Consider the following 21,364-nt stretch of genomic DNA (forward strand, 5'->3'; position numbering starts at 1 on the left):
TGTTGCTGAAATCAATGATTTACTATGCATCCTTGCTCTGGTCCAGATTGTTTTCATTAGGTTAGTCTCACCTTTTATTGTTCCCTTTATTTCTGTAGACTACTGTTTAGAAAAGATCTTTTCACCCTCCAGCTCTCTTTCGATTTTCAGATCCATTAAGTCTAGGGTCATATGGGACTGAGGACATCTAGGGCACCGTCTGCCTTGCCTAGGGAGATAATGAATTGGAGTCAGTGTTTCCTAAAGTTCATACCTTAAGCTCATAAAGCAGGAGGTTGTAATAGTACTCTGAGTGGACTGGAGTTAGGGGAAAGTGGGTTGGAGGGAAACAAGGGATGTGGCCGTGTGTCCTTTACTGGAGTCAAACTCAAAAGGCTTTTGCTGAGAAATAAGAAAATTCTTCAATAAAGCCTTAATTCTTTGATTTTAGAGGAGCGAATTAAGGCACGGCCCAAGTCAGTCCATAGAGGTGAGGTGGAATCAGGGCCCAGAAAAGGAGAGAATCCTGGAATCCCAGAATATAGTCTTTCAGGGACTCAATCTCGGGACTACAACTCCCAGAATTCTGCTCTCCGGGTCTCACGCGCACTGAAGCGACTGCGCTTGCGCGCGGCTGGTGACGGCCGGCCTTCCCAGGTCCCACAACCCCCGAGATTCCGCGCGCCAGCCCTCCTCCCTCCTTGCCGAGATAGCCCCTTCCAGGCCCTCTGTCCGTCCGCTGGGGGCGCGCGCAGTGCGTGGCAGGCGGCCGCGGCGCCGGCGGCTGGGAGCGCGGGTCGCGTGGTGGTGTGTGGTTGCTAGGGGCGTCTGAGGCCGCCCGCTCGCCCCAGCAGGCCGACGGAGGAAGCAGCGCGGAGCCGGCGCCGAGCCGGGGCGAAGCTCGGTCCGCTAGGTGAGTGTGGCGGTGAAGCCGGGGGAACGACCCGCCGCCGGCCCGACTCTCTTGCCCCTCCCTCTGCCCCGGTTCTTTCGCGCGGGTCCCCAAGCCCTCCGGCGGCTCTCGCCCCAGCCCCGCTTCCTGCCCGCCAGCTCTCCATCTCCGGGTAGGCGAGGGGGCTGCGGCCTTCCACCGGGCCGGGTCTTCGCGCGTCCTGGGGACCCTTCTCCCCCTCCGCCACGCCCCGTGAACTTAGTCAGCCCCGCCTCTGGGCGCCCGGACCCTGCAGCATCCCCTCACCCTGGGCCTCCGTGCCTCCTTTTTCCCGCCGCGCTGCGGTTTAAATTCTCCTCGCCTGTGTGTGAGCCCAAGCTACCTCTCAGGCTTCATAGGTGAAGTGAACACGGATATCCACTTTTTTAGTTCCCCACCTTCAGTAGGTGTAGAGAGATACTATTCCCAAACTGTAGAGTTTCAAATAGGGTTTGAGATCCTGTAAACGTTAACTCTTCATTTGTTCATCCCTTTATTTAACCATTCATTCAACAGTGTTTTACAAATATCGACAAATATTTAATGAGCCAGGGACTGTGGAAGGCGCTGGGGAGGTGTAGTGGTGAACAAGGCAGGCATGTCTTCGCGGAGCTTGTAGTCTAGAGATTTTCATCAAGTAAACTAGCATTTGCCATACTGTGTGGTGTGTGCTCCGACAGAACGTTAGATATTTAACCCAGCCTTGCTCGGAAAATTATATCATCCCCATTCCCTGGTCTTCACATTTCTTTCTGGATGTTGGAAATGTTTGAATCCTTCCTCCTTTATTGAGTAATCCTTGCTCCCCCAGATACTCCAGATCACATCTTCCTCAACTTCATCATCTGTTGGTTTAGCCAATCAACAAATAGCTGGGGGACCCTTTGGGACGGTGTTCCCTCCGTCCTTCATTTCTTGCAGTAAATATTGAGCCACTGTTTGCATAAAACCCACCCCCTTGGTGCCTAGAAGGCAACCAGCTGCTTATTGATCGGTGGAATGGAACCTTGAAAAGTTATCAAGTGTTTTCTGGGAATAAAGAAGTGAGAACACATTTCAGATACAAAATAACTTTAGAGAAAATACAGCAAGGCCTAAAAAGAGAACTGGAAGCAGTTTGACAGGCCTGAGGTGCATTTAGAGGTAGCTATCCAGTGACAAATAAGAAAAGGAAAATTAATAGGGGTTAGATCACAAAGGGCCTTGGATGTTTTGTTAAGGAGAACAGTATCCTCAAGAGCAGTGGTTTTTCAAGCAGGGTAATTGGGGCCCAAGACTTCCAAGGGATACACCTGCGTATATAGCTTTAGAAGGATCCATTTCCAGATCCTCAGCTTTCAAATGAACTCTTCTGAAACTGACTTTACAAGAAAAGGCAGGTGGAGGGGGGCCTGGGAAGGGATGTTATATCCTTCACACTTCCCTGTATTATCCCAAGTGTAAAAACCTCAGGTTGCCAAACAAAGCATTTGGAAATACTGATTTCAGAAAGGCCTCCTTTGGTGATTAAATTACTTTGAAAACCCAGAAGGCTTCCTCTCCCCCTAATACACATCGGTGTTAGGGTGAAGTCTGTGATATTCTGAATTCAGAAGAACCCCACAGTTAAATGTGATGAGAATGTTTTTTGGGACCACGGGTTTTTCAAGCTATAGGATCAAACTTACATGAAAAGCTTTTAAAGAGATTTCTTTTAATTTAGGTGTGTGTTATTCAATAAGATAGCTAAAAATTATTTTATTAAATCATGAAATGCTTATTCCAATTATGGTTAACTTAGTTCTTTTTATAAAATGTTTAGTAGTTTCTACCTCCTTTTTTTTTTAAGTTTATTTATTTATTTTGAGAGAGAGAGAATCCCAAGCAGTCTTCTTACTCTCAGCACAGAGCCTGATGCACCCAGCTCTATTCCATGAACTGCGAGGTCATGACCCGAGGCTATGCCAAGAATTGGAAAGCTAACCTACTGAGCCACCCAGGTGCCCCTCTGTCTCCTTTTAACAGAAGAATAAACTTGTTTAAACTTGTGATGAAAAATTTTAGAATTAAACTTTATTTATTTTTTAAATGTTTATTTATGTATTTTTGAGAGAGACGGAGCACGAGCAGGGGAGGGGAAGAAGAGGGAGACAGAATCCAAAGCAGACTCCGGGCTCTGAGCTGTCAGCCCAGAGCCCGATGTGGGGCTTAAACTCACAGCCCTGAGTTCATGACCTCAGCTGAAATGAATGCTTAACCGACTGAGCCACCCAGGTGCCACAAAGAACTTTGTCCTTGGGAGCCCTCAGGGGTATTCTGGACAGACAGTGGTATTCTAGACCAGAGTGCTCAGACTTACTACTCTTAGGACTTCTTTTTAATTTTTTTTTTCACCGTTTATTTATTTTTGGGACAGAGAGAGACAGAGCATGAACGGGGGAGGGGCAGAGAGAGAGGGAGACACAGAATCGGAAACAGGCTCCAGGCTCTGAGCCATCAGCCCAGAGCCCGACGCGGGGCTCGAACTCCCGGACCGCGAGATGGTGACCTGGCTGAAGTCGGACGCTTAACCGACTGCGCCACCCAGGCGCCCCATCTTAGGACTTCTTTATACACTTCAAAAGCTCTTTGGGATCTTCAATATATTTTTTAATTGGGATACATAATCTTGATAGTTACTGTACTAGAAATTGAAATATATATTAATTCATTTAGAAATAAAGCCATTACAAGTTAATGTAGAATTTTTAAAATGAAAAATGATATTGTTTCAAAAAGATTAGTAGAAGAGTGACATTTTTTCAAATCTCTTTAATGTCTGGCTTAATAGAAGACAGCTGGATTTTCATATCTCTTTCTGTGTTCAGTCAGATTTGTTGTTTTGGTTGAATTATTAAGAAAATCCAGCCTCACATGGACATTTAGTTGGAAAAGGAAGAGTATTTTTAATAGCCTTTTCAGATAATTGTGGATATTCTTCTTTGGTATTACACACAAGTTAACAAGGGATGGTTTTATGAAAGTTAGTACAGTGTGGTATCTGAAATGATACCAGTGAACTTTTCATACTTTGTTACATTAAAGTCCATTGGTCTGCCTCTCATTTTGACTGTGTCTTTTACCCAGAGAGGATTCTGTAGCATTGTGTGATAGGTATCTGGAAAGTACTGGTTTCACTGAGTTACGTGGCTCTTCCAAATGTTGACACATTTTATTAACAGTGTCGGAAAAATCATATCACCACACTCTCATCAGAAAAAGGGTTAAGTGTTGGGAAGCTGTCAAGCTCATGGCGGCAGATACAGTTTTGCCAAAATTCTAATTTTCTCTTGGAAGCTCGAATTTTATCATTGGCAACAAATACTGTCAGTTGTTTTTTTCTCGAGTTGCCAGTCTCACTTTGTTTTATTTTCTAGAAAATGTTTGCCAAATGCCAAAGTCTGAATAACCCATTGCTTTTGTGTCATTTATTCTTCCAAGTGAGCATGATGTTCCACAGAAAAATTTTGCAATTCATACGCACAGTGCTTTCCTTAGAGGTAGCCATCACCTTCTGTATGCCACATAGGTGTTTTATATGTGCTTCTTGTTTTGTCACACAGAATATTAAAAAGATGCCCTCCAGAACTGAGCTTTAATAGAATTTTTACTCCGCCATCAAGGACATTCTTGGGTAAAGCTGGCATTCTTTCACTGTGTGGTGAGGAGGCGTGTGGTGGTGAAGGATCTAACTTGGCGTGCCATTGTCTCACTTCTTGCTCCGGCACCAAATGTTGACCCCCCCCCCCCCCATCGCTTTTGTACCGTCAGCGGGAAGGCCAGCACAGTTAAAAAGGCGAATCCCATCTTAGTTTTGTTAGGAACATAGTTTCACCAGCAGAACCTGTGGACTATCCCCAGAGGACCACCGTCCACCCTCAGGAGGAGGGAAGAGGTTCCTTTCTGGTGATAAAAGCGAAGGCTTTAGGAGAGCTAGTCACCCAATTATGTTAAGCCTCCAGCAGTTTTCACTTTTCAGTGATTTGTAGATTTACCTCCCTCAGCTCTAGGTGCTGTAAGCTAGATTTTTCTCAGGTTGGCCAACTCCTTTTGCATTACTGAACTGTGTTCTGTAAAAGCTGGCTTTCTTAACTGGTGGTATTGACCCTCCCTTCTCATAGGGCTACGGTATTGACCTTCCTTTCTCAGGAGGCCTTCAAGAAGTTCATTGCTCCTCCACATTTTTTTAGGGGGACGTAGCTTGGGATTTATCTCATAAGAGAAATTGAGTCTGATTCCTATATTCCTCCCCATTCAGCTTGGTTCCAGATAAGACACTTCTATCTTCTAACATATCTACTGAGCGATTAAAGCAGTCTCATTAGAGAGCTTTCAAATTGTAGACTCTGAGCCATTTCTGATGTCCTGAGTTCCCCCTGGTGACGGTGAGAGACAACCTAGGTGGAGGAGGAAAAGGGAAGTGCAGGTCCCAAGGGCCACACCCACTTCTGTAATATAGGAGAGTGATTTGATCAGTGGGTAATGAATAATTGCTTTCTGTAGAAATAGATACCTTGTCCAAGTTGGTCTGGACCTGGCCCCTGGAGACTTGATGGTTTGAAACAACAGCCATAGATTTTCTAGCGTAGGTTGCTCATCATTCACTCTCAACTAAGGAGGAAACTTGAGGCAAAATTACATCTCAAAGCGTGGAAGGCGGAATGAAACGGGCAGTTTGTGGATGCCGGATAAAGATGACAAAGCAGATTGGTGTGCTTCCTGAGACTGCTTGCTCTAGAAGAGCAGAGGCTGCAGCCCCGGACGGCAGTTGGGGATCTACTGCAAGAGCCCTGCGTTTGGTGAGGTGGGTGGGTGGAGGGGGTAGATATTGGGCTAAGCTAGCTCTGTAAACAGAAAGAAAGGGATGTTTGAAGTCATTTTGTTTAAGAATGTTTTGCAGTTCTTTATCCTTTTTATTTTTTAAATTAATTAATGCTTTTATTTATTTTTGAGAGAGAGAGACAGAGTGCGATCAGGGGAGGGGCGGAGAGAGAGGGAGACACAGAATCCGAAGCAGGCTCCAGGCTCTGAGCTGTCAGCACAGGGCCTGACGTGGGGCTGGAACTCACTAGCTATGAGATCATGATCTGAGCCAAAGTCGGTCGGTTAACCGGCTGAGCCATGCAGGCGCCCCCTATCCTCCTTTCTTATCCGTTTAGTCAAGTTTTTTTGTTTTATTTTTAACAGCTTTTTTTTTTTTAATGTTTATTTATTTTGAGAGAGTGCAGGGGAAGGGCAGAGAGGGAGGGAGAGAAAGAATCCCAGACAGGCTGGGGACATCAACTGTGAGATCATGAACTGAGCCAAAATCAAGAGCTGGATGCTTAACCTACTGAGCCACTGAGGCTCACCTATTTTTTTTTTTTTTATTTTTTTAATGTTTATTTATTTCTGAGACAGACACAGAGCATGAGTGGGGGAGGGGCAGAGAGAGAGGGGGACACAGAATCCGAAGCAGGCTCCAGGCTCTGAGCTGTCAGCACAGAGCCCGACGCAGGGCTCGAACTCACAGACTGTGAGATCATGACCTGAGCCGAAGCCGGACGCTCAACCGACTGAGCCACCCAGGCGCCCCTGAGGCTCACCTATTTTTAACAGCTTTGTGGATGTATGAGTGACATTGAATGTACCCATCACCCCCAAGTCCATGGTTTTCGAAACCTTGTTCCAGGGAGCCTAGTGCCAGTGAGGTTGTTTGGGGAGGAGACGTGGGAGGCATTGCTGAGGAGGAGGTCAAACTAGGGCAGTGATCTGCCCCCTTCTGCCAGATTAGCTTTGCATTTGTCTGTTATAGGTACACCGGGATTCCCTATGAAGACCATCATGGAGCTTGTGAGGTATATCCAGGTGAAAAGAGAACAGTGTTGAGAGTAGCCTTTGCCAAGTATCACGTTAGAGGAATAAATACGCAAGAGATATTTATGGAGAGAGTGGGGCTTGAGTTGTGCCTGGAAAAGGTAAATAAAATATAGGGATTCAGAAGGAAGAGGCTTGGTGGAGTAAAGGCCTGCAGACAAGTTTGGAAGGTTTATTCCAGGAGTTTAGTGTTAAGACCAGCAGAGTTCATACGGCAGTTCAAGGTAGAAGGAAATGGAAATAAGCCTTTCAAACCCAAGCTGAGAAATCTGGATTTTATTTACTGACTCATGTGAGAATCATCTGGAATGTTAAAAATGCAGATTCCTGGGTGGCTCAGTTGGTTAAGCCTCTGACTTGTGCTCTCAGCTCAAGGATTTGATCTCAGGGTCGTGAGTTCAAGCCCTGTGTTGGGCTAGATGTGAAGCCTACTTTAAAAAAAAAAAAAGCACAGATTCCTGGTCCTACCGAATCCTCTCTGAAGATGGGATTCAGGAATCTGCACCCCACGTTATTCTGATGTGGATGGTTGTTGGGCTACTGTGGTATTTAATGAGGACTCCTAGAAAATGTTTGAATCGGGAGTAACCCATTGAAGTAAAATCAAGCAAAGTGAATCTGGAGGCTGCCTGGAGGATGGAATTCAGAAGGGCAGGCCCTGGAAACACAGACTTCAGTCTGGATGTTATTGCAATGGTCCAGAACTGGGGTAGGGGTGGAGAAATGAAGCCTGCTAAGGAAGAGAATCTCTTAAATTTTATCACTGGTTTGGCCATGGAGAATAAGGGAAAGGATGAAGTCCGAGGTGACTGACATATTCTTAGGTGACTGAGAGAAAGAAATTTCCACTGAAAGAAATTGAAGGACAAGTGTGCAGGGCTGGTTTAACAAGCTGGATTGAAGTGATGGGATACGCATGATGAAAAGGTAGAACAGACAGTTGGTGACGAGGACATGAAGCTTGAGAGAAGTCAGGTCTGAAGAGTGGCTCTTCTGTAACTAATAGTTGAAATTGCAAGAGCAGATTGGTTGGATGTGAGGGAGGGGATAAAAGAGGAACTTGGAGGACTTTGGAGGGGGCTTCATGGGGAGAAAAGGCACTGGGGAGGAGTTGGGTGTGGCTGTGGCCTGGTTCCTGCACTGAGTAAAGAAGTAGCAACAAGGAGATGGTGGTAGGAGCACCTGTGTGACCTGAAGAGCGTCCACTTGTGGCTGTGCTGGTTTTAGGTGTTGTAGATACATTTGAATATTCAGCAAATATTTAATGAGCCCCGATTACATTTCCAGGGCTCGTTATAACACTATGTAAACAAGGTCCCAGTTCTCAAAGAGCTTTCATTCTGGAAGGGAAAATAGACAACAAAGGAATGCATAAATAATTGAAGTTTTTGTTTTAAACATAAGGAATATGGTTTTTGACTAGGTGATTCATTTTTATAGACAGAAATTAAAATGATAGAAAAGATAGGTAAGTCTCACACCCCATTGGTAAACTTTAAAAAAAAATCAGTTCCTATTTATTTTTCCACTATTTCTTTAGGCAGTTACAAGGAAATATTAACATCCAATAATTTCAGTTAGTGGAGGAGTGAGACTAAAACGAGGTAGTGTGATAGGGAAGGATCGGGGGTACTGCATCAGCGTAGACAGGCTTTTTGAGGTGGTGATATTTGCTGAACTCTAAAGATCTGAGTGTTTCAGAGAGAACAGTGGAGCCTCTGGGAACACAGGTGGGAACACACCTAGTGAGGAGGAAGAATGGCTCTCATAGGGTCAGAGATATGGGAGTCAGATCATGTAGGCCTTGGAACCACCAGATGGCTTTAAGCTACATTTTATTTTTTTATTTTTATTAAAAAAAATTTTTTTTAACGTTTATTTATTTTTGAGACAGAGAGAGAGCATGAACAGGGGAGGGGCAGAGAGAGAGGGAGACACAGAATCTGAAACAGGTTCCAGGCTCTGAGCGGTCAGCACAGAGCCTGACGTGGGGCTTGAACTCACGGACCGTGAGATCATGACCTGAGCCAAGGTCGGACGCTTAACCGACCGAGCCATACAGGCGCCCCTAAGCTACATTTTAAAAAGGGCACCATGACCACAGTCTGGAGAATTGATTATAAAGAAGGCATAAGAGTTAGAAGCAGGAAAACCAGCAGGTGAGAAGTGATAGTGGTGTGGACTAAGGTAATGGTAGAAATGGAGAATAGATGGCTCCAAGGGCATACATTTGAAGCTGGAAAGACTTGATGGTGGATTGAGTGAGTGGGAGTGAAGATCTGAGGTCAGGGTGAAATCATTGCCACAGGGCATGTTGGGAGTGTTGGTGTTGCATGAATACCAAAGGGACTTAGCCCCTTCTGCCTACATGTTTTTTTTTTTTTTACTGAAGTCTTTTTGTGCATTTGAAGCTTATTTACTGCCTCTGATTCTACAAGGTCTCTAAAGGTGAGTCGGTTAAATGAGGAATAGGATTGAAATGATTGATGGCATTCTTTTTTTTTTTTTTTTTTTTTTTTGAATGTTTATTTTTGAGAGAGAGACAGAGACAGAGCATGAGCAGGGACGGGGCAGAGAGAGAGGGAGACAAAGAATCCAAAGCAGGCTCCAGGCTCTGAGCTGTCAGCATAGAGCCCGACACCGCCTGGTGCTGGAACTCACAAACTGCAAGATCCTGACCTGAGCCGATGTTGGATGCTTAGCCGACTGAGCCACCCAGGCACCCCTGATTGATACATTCTTATCTCAGCCCCGCTCCCATTGTCCTTAGCACGACTTTACTGAAATCTGACATTCCCATCTAGTTTCAAGAAGATTAACAGAAAACATGTTGCCTTCTTGAGTAACAGTGGTCATAGGAAAAAACAAAAACAAAAAACCTTAAGCTTCCCATGTTGTCCCCGTGGTCCTTCGACCCTAGCCAGCCCTTTAAGACTCAGCCTCTAGGTTCTTGTTTCTCAACTGGTGCTGACAGCAGCTGCTTTTCATTTGAAGTCAGGACCAGGCCTTGTGTTTTGTTGGACAATGAGGTTTTGCTTAGAATTAGGTTTAAACAGCATTTCTCCCCTAAAAATCAGAGACCTCCCCCTACATGGTGTGTTGATGGGCCCCAGAGGAAGTGCTGTTGAACTTTATCTGCCAGGCTCCCGTGTTTGCCTTCTTCCTCTTATTCCCCTTTAAGCCAGGGTTGGCAAATTCCCTGGCAGGTTAGAGCAGAGTATGCTGGGTGACTAGTTCATATTAAGGTGGCTACCAGTGGCTACACCGAAAAGACTTATATACTGGGGAGGCCCTTCTTTAAGGCATGTGACCTCAGTTCTTGCACCTTAGTGATGGATCCCCAGTCAAGCCTGCTTCAGGTAATGGAGCAATGAGTGAGTTTTACTTCATTGGCTGGAATCATTCACTGGTAAAATTCATTCCTGCCAGTCTAATTTCAAACAAAAATTGAAGTTGATTGTGCGCTGCCTACCTCCTGGTCTGAGGACAACCAAGCTTCCCTTTAAGTAGTAATAACCTTTTTTTTTTTTTTAAGTTTATTTATTTTGAGAGACAGAGAGAGAGAGAGTGTGTGTGTGTGTGTGCGCGCGCGTGCGCGTGTGTGCAAGCAGGGGCAGAGAGAAAGGGAGAGAGAGAATCCTAAGCAAGCTCCGTGCTCTCAGCTTGGAGTCTGATGTGTGATGTGGGGTTTGAACTCACCGTGAGATCATGACCTGAGCTGAAATCAAGAGTCAGACACTAGGGGCGCCTGGGTGGCTCAGTCGGTTGAGCATCCGACTTCGGGCTCAGGTCATGATCTCACAGTTCGTGGCTTCAAGCCCCGCATTTGGCTCTGTGCTGACAGCTCAGAGCCTGGAGCCTGTTTCAGATTCTGTGTCTCCCTCTCTCTCTCCGCCCCTCCCCCACTCATGCTCTGTCTCTGTCTCAAAAATAAATAAACATTAAAAAAATTAAAAAAAAAAAAAAAAAGAGCCACTCAACCAATTGAGCTACCCAGGTGCCCCCAGATGTTTTGCCTATTTTTAAAATTGCCTATTTAAAAAATTTTAAATTGGGTTCGTTTTCATCCTTTTTTTTATTATTTATTTTGAGAGAGAGGAAGGAAGAGTGCATATGCACACACGCATGAGTGAGCAAAGGAGGGCAGAGGGAGAGGGAGAATCCCAAACAGGTTCCATCCTGTCAGCTCAGAGCCCCACTCAGGACTTTATCCTATAAACTGTGAGATCATGATCTGAGCTGAAATCAAGAGTCGGAAGCTTAACCAACTGAGCGACCCAGGTGCCCTTCATCTTGTGAGAATTCTTAGTATATTCTGAATACAAGTCCTTTATAGTTGCAGCTATTTCCTCCCCGTTTGTAGATTTTTATTTTTCATTCTCAGTAGTGTTTTTCTAAGTTCTTTTTTTATATATGTGTGTGTAGCTTTTTTTTTTTTTTAACTTTATGTGTTTACTTTGAGAGAGAGTGTGGATGACCGAGAAAGGGAGAGAGAGAATCCCAGGCAGGCTCTGTGCTGTCAGCACACAGCCCAACACGGGGCTCGATCTCACAAATTGTGAGATCATGACCTGAGTCAAAACCAAGAGTTGGACACTTAACTGAGCCACCCAGGTGCCCCTTTCTAAGTTCTTAATTATGATATAATCCAGCTAACAGCTGGACTGTTAACCATACTTTCCTTTAAAATTTTTCAGTCACGATTTTTGTATCATATCTAATAAATCTTTGCCTTGCCCAAGGTCATAAACATTTTCTCCTGTTTTTTTACCGGAAGTGTTAGAGTTTTGGTTCTTACATTTAGCTCTATGATCCATTTTGAGTCAATTATGGTCTAAAGTAAGAGTCTGAGTTCATATTTTGTACATGGATACCCCCTGTTCCAAAGTCATTTGTTAAAGATTATCCTTTTCCTCATTAAATTGCATAGGCAACCTTATTGAAAATTAATTGACCGTAAATGTAAGGGTTTATTTCTGGACTCTGTTTGGTTCCATTCATCTGTATGTTTATTATGCCAATACTTACATTGCCTTGATTACTGTAATTTAATACTAAGTTTCTAAATCAGGTAGTGTAAGTTCAACTTTTTTTTTTCCCCTCTTTTAATTGTTTTTGGCTGTTCTGGGTCTTTTTCATTTCTGTGTAAATTTTAGGATCAGCTTGTCAGTTTCTCCAGGAAAGCCTGCTGGGATTTTGATAGGAATTGCGTTTACTCCATAGATCAGTTTGGGAAGAATCGCCATCTTAACAATGCTGAGTCTTCCAGTTTATGAACATGTTATATGTCTCCATTTATTTAATTTTAAATATCTCTTGGCAGTGTTTTGTAGTTTTCAATGTACTTCTTTTGTTAAGTTTATTTAAAAAAAAAATTTTTTTTTAATGTTTATTTTTGAGAGGGAGAGAGACACCATGAGCAGGGGAGGGGCAGAGAAAGAGGGAGACAAAGAATCCGAAACAGGCTCAGGCTCTGAGCTGTCAGCACAGAGTCCGACGTGGGCCAGAACTCATGAACTGTGAACTTAAGACCTGAGCTGAAGTCGGACATTTAACTAACTGAGCCACCCAGGTGTCCTAAGTTTATTATTATTTTTTTTAATATTCGTTTATGTTGTGAGAGCACACGCATGTGCATGCACAAGTTGGGGAGGGGCAGAGAGAGAGGGAGAGTGAATACCAAGCATGCTTCACGTTCAGCACAGAGCACAATGCGGGGCTGGATCTCATGACTGAGATTGTGACCTGAACTGAAATCAAGAGCTGGATGCTTAACTGAGTGAGCCACCCAGGCATCTGTTGTTAAGTTTATTCTTAAGGATTTTATTTTTTCTAATGCTATTGTGAATGGATGTGTTTCTTTTATTTCATTTTTTACTTGTTAGTATATAGAAGTAAATCAATTGTTGTATTTGATCTTGTATCCTATTATCTTACTAAATTTGCTTATTTAGAAGTTTTTTTTGTAGATTTCTTAGCATTTTCAATGTACAAGATTATGTCCCCTGCAAATAAGTATAGTTTTATTTCTTCCTTTGCAATCTACATACGCTTAATTTTTTTTTCTTGCCTTATTGCACTGGTTAGAATTTCCAGTGCAGTGTTGACTAGAAATGAGGAAAGTAGACATCCTTGTCTTATTCTCAATCTTAGAAGGAAAGCATCTAGTGTTTTACTACTAAGTGTGATATGAGCTGTTTCTGTGATCTTACGATGCCTCTATCAAATTTTGAATGTCTCCTTAGTTTTTGCAGCATAAGAGATAGTCTGGGCTCATCTGATGCTTTTCCTGTCCCAACTATTTTCCAAGGAGCTCTAGTTCCTTTGTTCTTTTTACTGACAAATGGTATGTAGTGATCAGGGTCTGGGCACTAAGTGAGTAACAATCACTTTTTAACTCTTCACCCAGTGTTTTCAGAAATCCCAACCATCTAGTTATATAAAAACTGTAAGGGTATATCCCAAAGCACTTTTTTTTTTTAAGCTTATTTATTTATTTTGAGAGAGAGAGGAGAGAGAGAGAATCCTAAGCAGGCTCCACACTGAGTGTGGAGTCCGACACGGGTCAAACTCACAAACTATGAGATCATGACCAGAGACAAAATCGAGAGTCAGAAGCTTAACTGGCTGAGTCACCCAGGCACCGCCCTCCCCCCCACAAAAGCACTTTTCAATTGTTTTTTAGTGCCAAGTCACACCTGCAGGTGAAGAACCTAGTTACCAGTAATATAATAAATTGCACAGAAGTTTCCCAAATGACCAGACTACTATGTCTTTTTATAAAAGAACATTATTTGTACTAGCTGAAATTTTGCAGCGGAATACTTGCTGTGCTGCCTTCTCCATGTGTGTTTCCCCCTTCCGACCCCTCCCCCCCTCCTTCATTGATACTTGAGAAAAGAGCTGAGGGAAGAAGGTTTGACCATACGGTGCCAGTAATGAGTATGATAACTGCCACCCACCCCTTGAATGTTTAGTGTGGACTGTGCTTTATGTGAATTTTCCAATTTGATCTCACTGCTACCCAGTGGGGGTTATGATACTTCTTCTCTTGTCTTTTCTCAAACATTCCAGCTGTGTGGTTTCAGCATTGAATGAATTCACTATTCATCAGAGCTCTGTTTGATGTGAGTTATGAAGGGATGGTAACTGCTGACCCAGCATGTCTGTGAGGGATCATAGTGCCTTGGAGACTCTTGGAATACTTCCCACAAGTAACATGTGGTTGGTTGGTGTTGTTTTGAAGGATTAGACAATACAGATGCCCATGAAGTAAACTGGAAAAATGTCCCCCTCCCTTCCCCTATCCTTCATTCCACTCTTCTCCCCAAGATACTTACCATGATAGTTTAGTGTATATTCTTCCAGCCCTTTGTTTTTGCTTAAACACATTCAAATGTCCTGAGAGCTGTTTCATTTATATTTTTTTTTTTGTTTTTTTTTTTCAACGTTCATTTATTTTTGGGACAGAGGGAGACAGAGCATGAACGGGGGAGGGGCAGAGAGAGAGGGAGACACAGAATGGAAACAGGCTCCAGGCTCTGAGCCATCAGCCCAGAGCCCGACGCGGGGCTCGAACTCACGGACCGCGAGATCGTGACCTGGCTGAAGTCGGACACTTAACCGACTGCGCCACCCAGGCGCCCCCTGAGAGCTGTTTCAAAGGGGCTTTTATTCTCAAGAACACGCTCCTCAGCTGATCTGCCCTAAACTAACCTTTCTTTTCAGCTGGGCATGTTCCTGTTTGGACCTTGACTGAGGAACTTAATCAGAAACAGGCTTGTTTGCTTCTAAACTTGAACGCTTCTGGCAATAGCATAGTGTTTGTATCCCCTGTTCACCCCTTGAGTTCTCCTATTCCCCAGGAATAATCTGTAGGAGCAAGAAAGGTGTAAGATTAGTAGCTCTGTGAAATGTGTTAGATTGTTCAAAATCTAACAGATGAGGTCAGTTTATTGGTTCCTAAAGTAAGTTCCTCACAAGCTCTTGGTTGGAGGGTCAACTAATGGCGGACCCTTGAGAGAGAGTAAGTATGAGTGCCTTTACTTGTCTTTAAGTAGTGGATATATATGTGGCTAAAAAAATGTATGTAAATTGAATGAAAATAATGGGACTTGTGAATCCTTTTAATTTATATAATCACCAATTACTCTAAGTTTAGACTTGCTTGGGTTGGGTGTTCTTGTGTTTTGTTGTTATAGAAACAGACTCTTTTTCTTTTAATGTTTGTTTATTCTGAGAGAGAGCACACATATGAGAGCACACGAGGGACAGAGAGAGAGGGAGAGAGAATCCCAAGCAGGCTCTGATGCTGGGGGTGGGGGGTAGGGGGGGTAGTTTCATCTCAGGAACTGTGAGATCATGACCTGAGCCGAAAGCAAGAGTCGGATGCTTAGCCGACTGAGCCACCCAGGCGCCACCAGTTGGGCGTTTTTGAAACAAGGCTTTCATCAGTAGCCTTTGTGAGGCTTCCTACATATATAAATACCTTTCCTTCTTATTCTTGCCTTCGATGTCTCATCCTATAATGTTTCCTGAGAGATGGGCAGCCTGTTTCTGAGATTCTAAAGACACACATAGACACACCAGTGTGTATCATCACAGTGTGCTTAGGAATCTGGGGCGGGGTGGGTGGTGTACATTGTGTCAGGAGCCTAGGGTATACTACAAGGGACAGGTTTTATGACCTCGTGGGAAAATGGCCTTCTGAATATATGCTTTCTCTGGGGTCTGGGTACCAAGACATTATTTGTCCATCTAGGCTTTGACTTTATGGCAGAAACCACTATTGCAATGTGTTAGATTTTGAAACTATTTTCTCACTTCCTCTACTTTTTTTTTTTTTAATGTTTTTATTTATTTTTGAGAGAGAGGGAGAGAGAGAACAAGCAGGGGAGGGGCAGAGAGAGAGAGGGAGACACAGAATCCGAAGCAGGCTCCAGGCTCCGAGCTGTCAGCACAGAGCCCGACGCGGGGCTTGAAGTCACGAGCCACAAGATCCATGACCTGAGCCGAAGTCGGACACTCAACTGACTGAGCCACCCAGGAGTCCCTCACTTCCTCTACTTCTTATATTTAGGCCTTCAAAGGCGTTTTTCTGTTTTTTGTTCTTTTTATGTTTCTTTTGAGAGACAGAGTGGAGAAGGGGCAGAGAGAAAGGGAGACACAGAATCTGAAGCAGGCTCCAGGAGCCGTCAGCACAGAGCCTAATGCGGGGCTTAAACTCACAAACTGCGATATCATGACCTGAGCCAAAGTTGGCCATTTAACTGACTGAACTACCCTGGAGCCCCTGGAAGGTTTTTTAAAGTTTGTCGCTTCGCATTCCTATAGTCAGATGAAGTCATTCTTTGGTACTAGAGTGGCAGTGCTATTGAGGGTAGCATATGGAAAAGGTGACCCATGGCCAGGAGTCAGAGGTCCCTGGGACCCAGGTTGCCTGAATTTTCTAGCTAGGTCTCTACTTCCCCATCACATGGGGTTTTGATTTCATTAATGATCTCTGTAAAGAGAAAGAAGAAGGTTGCTTTTAGCAACCATTATTTCCTGGTCTAAACCAGACACTACTTCTGAACCAAAAACTATGATACCAGGTCAGAACATTTGTACGTGGTACTGTTATGAGTGATACTGTTTACTTCATGTTCTTGAAGCTACTCTGTGTAGGTTATCTGACATGCCAGATCGGTTTTGCTTGGCAGTTCCTGACACCGTCATCTTCGCCAACCCTGGTTATCTCTTACTAGCTCTGGAGCTGTTTCCCAGAAAGGGATGTACGGAACCATCTTCTCATCTGTTTGACCCCTGTGTCCAGATAATGTGTCCTTACAAAGACAGGTGGCTCGTTTCTGAGTTGCCATCCTACACATCATGGGGACTACGAGAGGAAACAAGGAGTGGGAAACAGCCATTGCAAAGACATAGGAGATCTGGAATCCTGTTAGAGGAGAACCCACTTTACTCTGGCGCTTGCCCAGCTGGCCTGCTTCACACTGTGCCTGGGAGCAGGCCACCCGCAGCCTCTGAAGAGGGCAGAAGTATATTCTTTGCTCCTTCTTCCTCATTCGGATTAGAAGTCAAGTCAGCCAGATGCCAGGCCACTTGGTTCAGTATTCCTGGCACTGAGGATTCATGTGACACGATGCAGAGAGGCAGACATTGCGTGGTGTGTGCAGAAGGGAGGAAGAAGGGTTCTCTTCATCCAGCCCTGAGGCAGCAGGCAGTGGGCCTCCATGGCTACAGGGGGAAAGTGGGATTGGCCATGGTTCTGAGACGAGCACATGCTTTTACAAGCTTCGTCCACGAAGGGGCTCAATATAAATGGTGGGAGAGTGTTTCCAACCTGGGTTTTCTCTTGAACCTGAAGCTTAAGGATAATTGAGGGGACAGGGAATGAGTGTGTGTTTCATTCCTGTTTAAGAGGCATTTAGAGTCAGACAAACTCTAGTTTTAATCTAGGCACCACTCATTATCGGTTGTTTAATTATAGAAGAGTTACTTAGCTTTTCTGATTTTCAGATTCATCACCAGTAAATTGAATATAAGGTTTTTGTGAGGATTAAATAAGATAATAGAGGTAAAATGCCTAGCACACACTACCTGGCATTTGTTAGATGCCCAAATTAGTCTTCATCACTGCTAGCGTGTTCCCCTTCATTTACTGAACTTTTCCAGTGTATTCATTCATTCAGCAGAATATTGAGCACTTAACTAAGTTCCAGACACAACTGAGGACATGGGCTAAAGGAAAACATGCTTGTCGCTTCTGGTCAGATGAGTGGTCCAGTAGACCGTCATTAAAGTTCAGCATAATAGAAACAGTGACAGTGGCATGCACACAGATGAGGCATCCTTTGCAAAGTGGAGAGTCCAGGAAGGCTCCCAGGAGAAGGGGATATTCGAGCTGATTACTTTTCAGTCTGGTGAAAAGAAGGAAAAGGCTCCAGGGAGTGGCACTTGCAAAGCCATGAAGGTCTGAGATAGTGCAGTGCCCACGAGGAGCCACAAGTGGGGCATTTTTCAGGCATACCAGTGACATTTCCTTAGCCCTTTTCTCCAGTCACTTTGGTGTGTCTGTCGGGTCGCATTGGTAGGGCAAGATGTGAGGACTACGTGAGTTGGGACTGTGAATCTGTTGAGTGTACACAACGCACACGTGTGTGGTCTTGTAAAGTCCATGGCAGGCTTTGATATTCCCTCGTGTCTACTTCTCTACCATAAGTGCACACTGTGTGATTGGCCCCGGCAGTATTTCCATAGTTTGGACTTGGTGGAGGTCCATTTTCTGTCTCCTTAATATGAGGCTGCTGGCATCAAAATCTAGTTTTAGAACTTAGGCTGTTTTAGCCCACTGCCATTTTGAATGTTGGCAGTAATGAGTTGTGGTTTTTGTACTCTCTCTCCTTGAGAAAGAATTCACATAGGTCAGCCTTTGCAGGAAAAAAGGGCGATGTCATGTGGCTTCTGCAGGCTTTCTGTTGTTAGACAACACCAACAGTTCCTATAGATGTAGATAGGAATAGTGGGTCTTCCTTGGCCATTAGCCTTTTATCAAAATACAAGGACCTCTCCCCGTTGAAGTTTGTGTTTTAGAAGTAACTTGAGCCAAAAAATTCTCTGCTAATTCTTTCCCTCTTGCCATTGCAAAAACACTTCCTTGGTAAGGATGCCAGGATTCCATTCAGAATTATCCCAGATGAATGACTTCTTATAGAAGGGTCTTATTTTTTTCCCCTTTGGATGCTGTCATTTGTGAAAATTGGAGATTATTTTGTGACTTTGATTTAGAAAGTAAGTGACCATGCTTAACAGACTGTTTGGAACTGAGAATTACTGGCTGGTTCAGAGGTTTTGCCTCAGAGGAAACATTGAATGAGGGAACGTCTGAGACAGGCCCTCCCTCCCTGAGATCCAATCCCCAACTGATACCTGGGGTTTGATATAAGGAAAGCTCTCCTACTTCTTCCTCTATATTCTGCCCCCTGAACTCTCCTGTCCCACTGTGGCTGCTGGAAATGAGGTCACTTGAAGTAAAAATACCGTTGGTGTCCAGTTCCATTTTGTTTCTACTTTTTCCCACCAACAGCTGGCATGGGATTTAAGTCTATATAGTTGGCAAGACGCTTGAAGAGATGAAATCACTGTCTCAGCTTCTGAGCGAACTGCAGAGGTCAGCCCGGGAATTCTCTGCTTATATCTCAACTTGTCACACTTAACTATAAAATGCAGGCCACGCCAGGGGTGACTGAACGTTGGTCAGGGACTCCTAGATGTAAAATCTGTTTCTCAAGTGACCTTTGATCTTTCAGAATTGGTTGGTGAAGAGGAAGATATTGGCTGGTTTCTCTGCCACCCCCAGACTTGCCTTATTCCTTGCCACACTGGGGGTTAGGCGAGGGAAGGAAGCCACTCAGTGAAGTGGATGGTGACACACAGAGAGATGTATTTTGCTTTGGAGAGAGAGGAAAGATCTCCCTGAGGGTGTGGGAACACGTGAGCAGACTCACTGGTGGAGTCTTAAAGTCCGTGTCCTTGATGAAGCCGGCTTTGATTGCATGAGGGTAGCAGGAAGACCACTGGAAGCACCCTAGGACTCTCGTGCTCTTCTCTCAGGGTTCTAAATGACAGCCACGGCCGGGTGCCCAGGAAGAACCGAAGGGGGGCTCTGTTGCCCGGTGTCTGTCCTTCTGGGACTGTGACGTTCCCTATGGCTTCTCTCCCCTTCAGGCTGACGGACTTCAAGGATGCAGCCGCTACTACTGGAGGTGTGTGGCACCTTTTCCGAGTTGGGCCATGAGGCCACGTGGCCATGATGTGGGCCCCTCATGGCCTCAGCGGGAACAGAGCACTACAGCATTGGCCTCCGCCAGAGAAACGGCTTCAAGCAGAGTGGCCCCTCAGGCACAGTGCCCGCCCCGCCACCGGAGAAACCCTCCGAGGGCAAAGCCTGGGCTCAGGCCCATCAGCAGGTGAAGCCAATCTGGAAACTGGAGAGGAAGCACGTGGGGACACTTTCAGCAGGGTTGGGCCCAGGCCTCTTAGGGGTCCCACCCCCGCCAGCATACTTCTTTTGCCCCAGCACTTTATGTAGCTCAGGGCGCACGGCCGTCATCGCAGGCCACAGCACCTGCTGTTACCTGCACACCCTCCCAGACCTGTTCGGCGGCACCCTCCTGTACCGCCGCTCCGGCTGCAGGCACAAACCGTACCAGCAACTGGAGTCTTTCTGCTTGCGCTCGAGCCTGCCCGGAAAAACACCTTTTTCTCTCCCTCAGAAGAGCCTCCCTGTCAGACTCACTGCCAACAAGGCCCCTTCTTACACAGTCTCCCCCATGGCTCAGCCCATGGCATCCTCATCTACAGATCCATACCTCTCACTGGGAGCGGCTGGGGAAAATCCTTCGGGGAAGAGCCTGGCCTCTGCCATCTCAGGGAAGATCCCCTCTCCATTCTCCCCCTCCTCCCCCTCCTCCTCCCCCTCCTCCTCCCCCTCCTCCTCCCCCTCCTCCTCCCCCTCCTCCTCCCCCTCCTCCCCCTCCTCCTCCCCCTCCTCCCCCTCCAAGCCCACGCTGAATAACAACTCCTTCATGCGGCCAAATAGCACTAAAGTGCCTTTATCGCAGGCCACAGAGGGCCTGAAGCCAGTATCCTCACCCAAGATCCATCTTGTCTCCTGGCATCATTCGGGGGGTACTGGAGACTGTGCAGTGCAGCCTATTGAACACAAGGTCCCCAAGAGTACCGGCACTGTCCTAGATGATGCCCCTGCCTCTAGCACCCTGTCTGCCCCCAGCTCCTTAGACATGTCCACCACCAGTGTTGCCTCTCCCCAGTATAACCGGAGTAACTTAACCACAAGAGCAGAGCCACATCCCTGTGGCCTGGATGGTGACTTTGTTTCTCAGGCTCTGACTAAGGAGGTTCGGTTCACTGAGGCCGTGAGGAAGTTGACTGCAAGAGGCTTTGAGAAGAAGCCAAGGCAAGGCTGCCGGTTTGAACAGTCTTGTTTCATGAACTCCAGCTTGCAGTGCGATCTCCTCAACAAGAACAGGCTGTGGAAACCTCCCTCAGTAGGCCAGCAGTTCCCTCAGGAGGATGCTGGAGCAAACAGCAGGATCCTCCCTAGAGCCCGGGACACGTTGGAGTTGGACAGCACAGTCTTCTGTACCAAACGCATCAGCATTCACCTCCTTGCCTCACATGCCAATGCGCTCAGCCACAGCCCTGCCTGTGGGTCTACGATCGACTCCCCACCACTGGGAGAAGACAAAACTCCCATTCTGCCTTCTCCCTCTCAGCCCCTTGGCGTAGCTGATGTGGCCACCCGTCTCTCTTCCATCCATCTGGGCCAGCTTGGGACGGAGGGGCCTAAGGAAGCCAGGGAGCTGGACTCACCTGCTAGGGACATCGGGTAAGTTGGGGGACGTTTTTGATTGATTTAGAACAGGAGAATGTATACACCATAATTTAATGACACTGACCTTATGTCTTTGAAGGTGGTTTTATTTTTTGGCTGCCCTAGAATTTTGGTTTTCACTTTAGGGCAGAGGTTGGCAAACTAGACCAGTAGATGGGCCAAAT

The 21,364-nt window shown here is 45.5% G+C and overlaps 1 protein-coding gene across 3 annotated transcripts in view; it reads left to right on the forward strand.

Annotated features, from left to right (window-relative positions):
- The first annotated feature begins 665 nt into the window (after positions 1–665).
- Positions 666–21,364, forward strand: part of TTLL4 (tubulin tyrosine ligase like 4) — a 38,248-nt gene continuing 17,549 nt past the window's right edge. Inside the window, exons 1-2 of one of the 3 annotated variants that reach the window (XM_045034483.1) lie at positions 666–892; positions 19,511–21,194. In XM_045034483.1, the coding sequence (XP_044890418.1) occupies positions 19,609–21,194 (1,586 nt within the window). In that variant the 5' untranslated portion in view covers positions 666–892; positions 19,511–19,608. The remainder of the gene's footprint in view (positions 893–19,510; positions 21,195–21,364) is intronic. The other 2 variants (XM_045034481.1, XM_045034482.1) reach the window with 2 other exon arrangements.

The sequence above is a fragment of the Felis catus genome, chromosome C1 (genome assembly GCF_018350175.1).
Source record: "Felis catus isolate Fca126 chromosome C1, F.catus_Fca126_mat1.0, whole genome shotgun sequence".
NCBI lineage: Eukaryota > Metazoa > Chordata > Mammalia > Carnivora > Felidae > Felis > Felis catus.